The following is a 1419-nucleotide window of genomic DNA, read 5'->3' on the forward strand; positions in this document are numbered from 1 at the left end:
CAAAATGAATTAATAAAGTTGTTTAAAAAATATTATATGAAAAAGATAATTAGAGCTCAAAAGAATTTCTTTTTAACTCAAGACCTTTTAATAAAATTTATTTTATTATTTATAATAATAAAGAATATTAACATCTTTTTTATAAAAAAAAAATCATCAGATATATCAAAAGAAAAGATTTATTTGAAATATAATATCTTGAAATCCTTTAATAAAATAACTTGTGTTATTTTTTTCCTATTAAAATTTATTTTTACACTTACATGCTTTCTTTTTGTATTTTTTACGATTGTCAAGTCTGAGCAATACAATACTAATACAAATATCCTTTAATTATTCTTTATTTACAAAAAGGGTTTTCTGTAAAATAAGTTTGTTGAGTAACCATATATCTTTTTGAATCTGTCACAGGAATAAATACACTAAGTAGTTTTGAGGAATGGAATTCTTCAATCTCATCCAATATAGACTTATTAACTATTGTAGTAATCCTTATAGTTAATCTTTTTTCTATTAAACTGATTAATTTAATTAAAGAAGATTTCTCTGAAATTTCAAAATACACGTTTTGAGGAGAGGTAACTGCATTCCATACAAAGAAATGCATGACTTTACATGTCTCTTTCATATTATTTGTATTTAAATGTAATTTATATCCTCTACTAATTAAAATATATGCCATAAAGTTAGAAAATGCAGATTCTCTATTTCTACAATCAGTCTTTGATAATTTAGTATCAAAAGACATTGAACTATTTGAGTTATTTTCTTTAGTAAAGAGATCAATTGATTCTTTATCAATAATAATATGTTTTTGATTATTTTTTTTATAATCATCAATTATAGGTTTTAATATACTACAGAACTTTTGTGACATTTCAATAAAATCATCAAGTTGATATTTTTTTGAGTCTATAATAATGGAATCTCCTCTAAGAACCTTTAAAGCATAGTGAGATATTTTTGATCTGAAAAACTGAATTGTAGCTCCTTCAAGAAGTATATGATAAACTAATAAAGCATTTGATAAAGCTTTTCTTGACCGAGAAAGAGTTCTACTTATACTATTATTCATGAAAGATGTAATAATAATGAGTTTGATAGTTTTATAATGTATAAAGAGATTTTTAAAAGACAATAAAAATGAATATGGTTTGAGATGCTATTTATACAAAACAATTAAAAAACACTCTAATTCAACATCCAATTCTATCATTTCTAAAAACGTAAAACTGAACTCTGTTTTTGAATGTATTGAATAAAATATTCTATAACATTTTTATAGATTAGAGATTAACTTATAGGACAACTTTGTAACTGAATGGAAGAAAGGAAAAAGATTGTAAAAATTTGAAATATAAAAACTTGATTTACAAAGAAAAGATAATAAAATAGTATGAGAGAAGGGTTTACTTCTTT

General features: G+C 22.3%; 1 protein-coding gene across 1 annotated transcript, besides 2 other annotated features; it reads right to left on the minus strand.

The window, feature by feature from the left end:
- Window positions 1-85: 85 nt before the first annotated feature.
- Window positions 86-154: a sequence feature (AT_rich).
- A 186-nt stretch (window positions 155-340) lies between these two features.
- Window positions 341-1075, minus strand: EDI_346620 (uncharacterized protein; the record flags this gene model as incomplete). The annotated part of the gene is made up of 1 exon (XM_001734696.1): window positions 341-1075. The coding sequence occupies one exon, from the start codon at window positions 1073-1075 to the stop codon at window positions 341-343; it is 735 nt and encodes a 244-aa protein (XP_001734748.1).
- Window positions 800-834: a sequence feature (AT_rich).
- Window positions 1076-1419: the final 344 nt, after the last annotated feature.

Source organism: Entamoeba dispar, genomic scaffold (genome assembly GCF_000209125.1).
Source record: "Entamoeba dispar SAW760 scf_1105229458477 genomic scaffold, whole genome shotgun sequence".
Taxonomy (NCBI): domain Eukaryota; phylum Evosea; order Mastigamoebida; family Endamoebidae; genus Entamoeba; species Entamoeba dispar.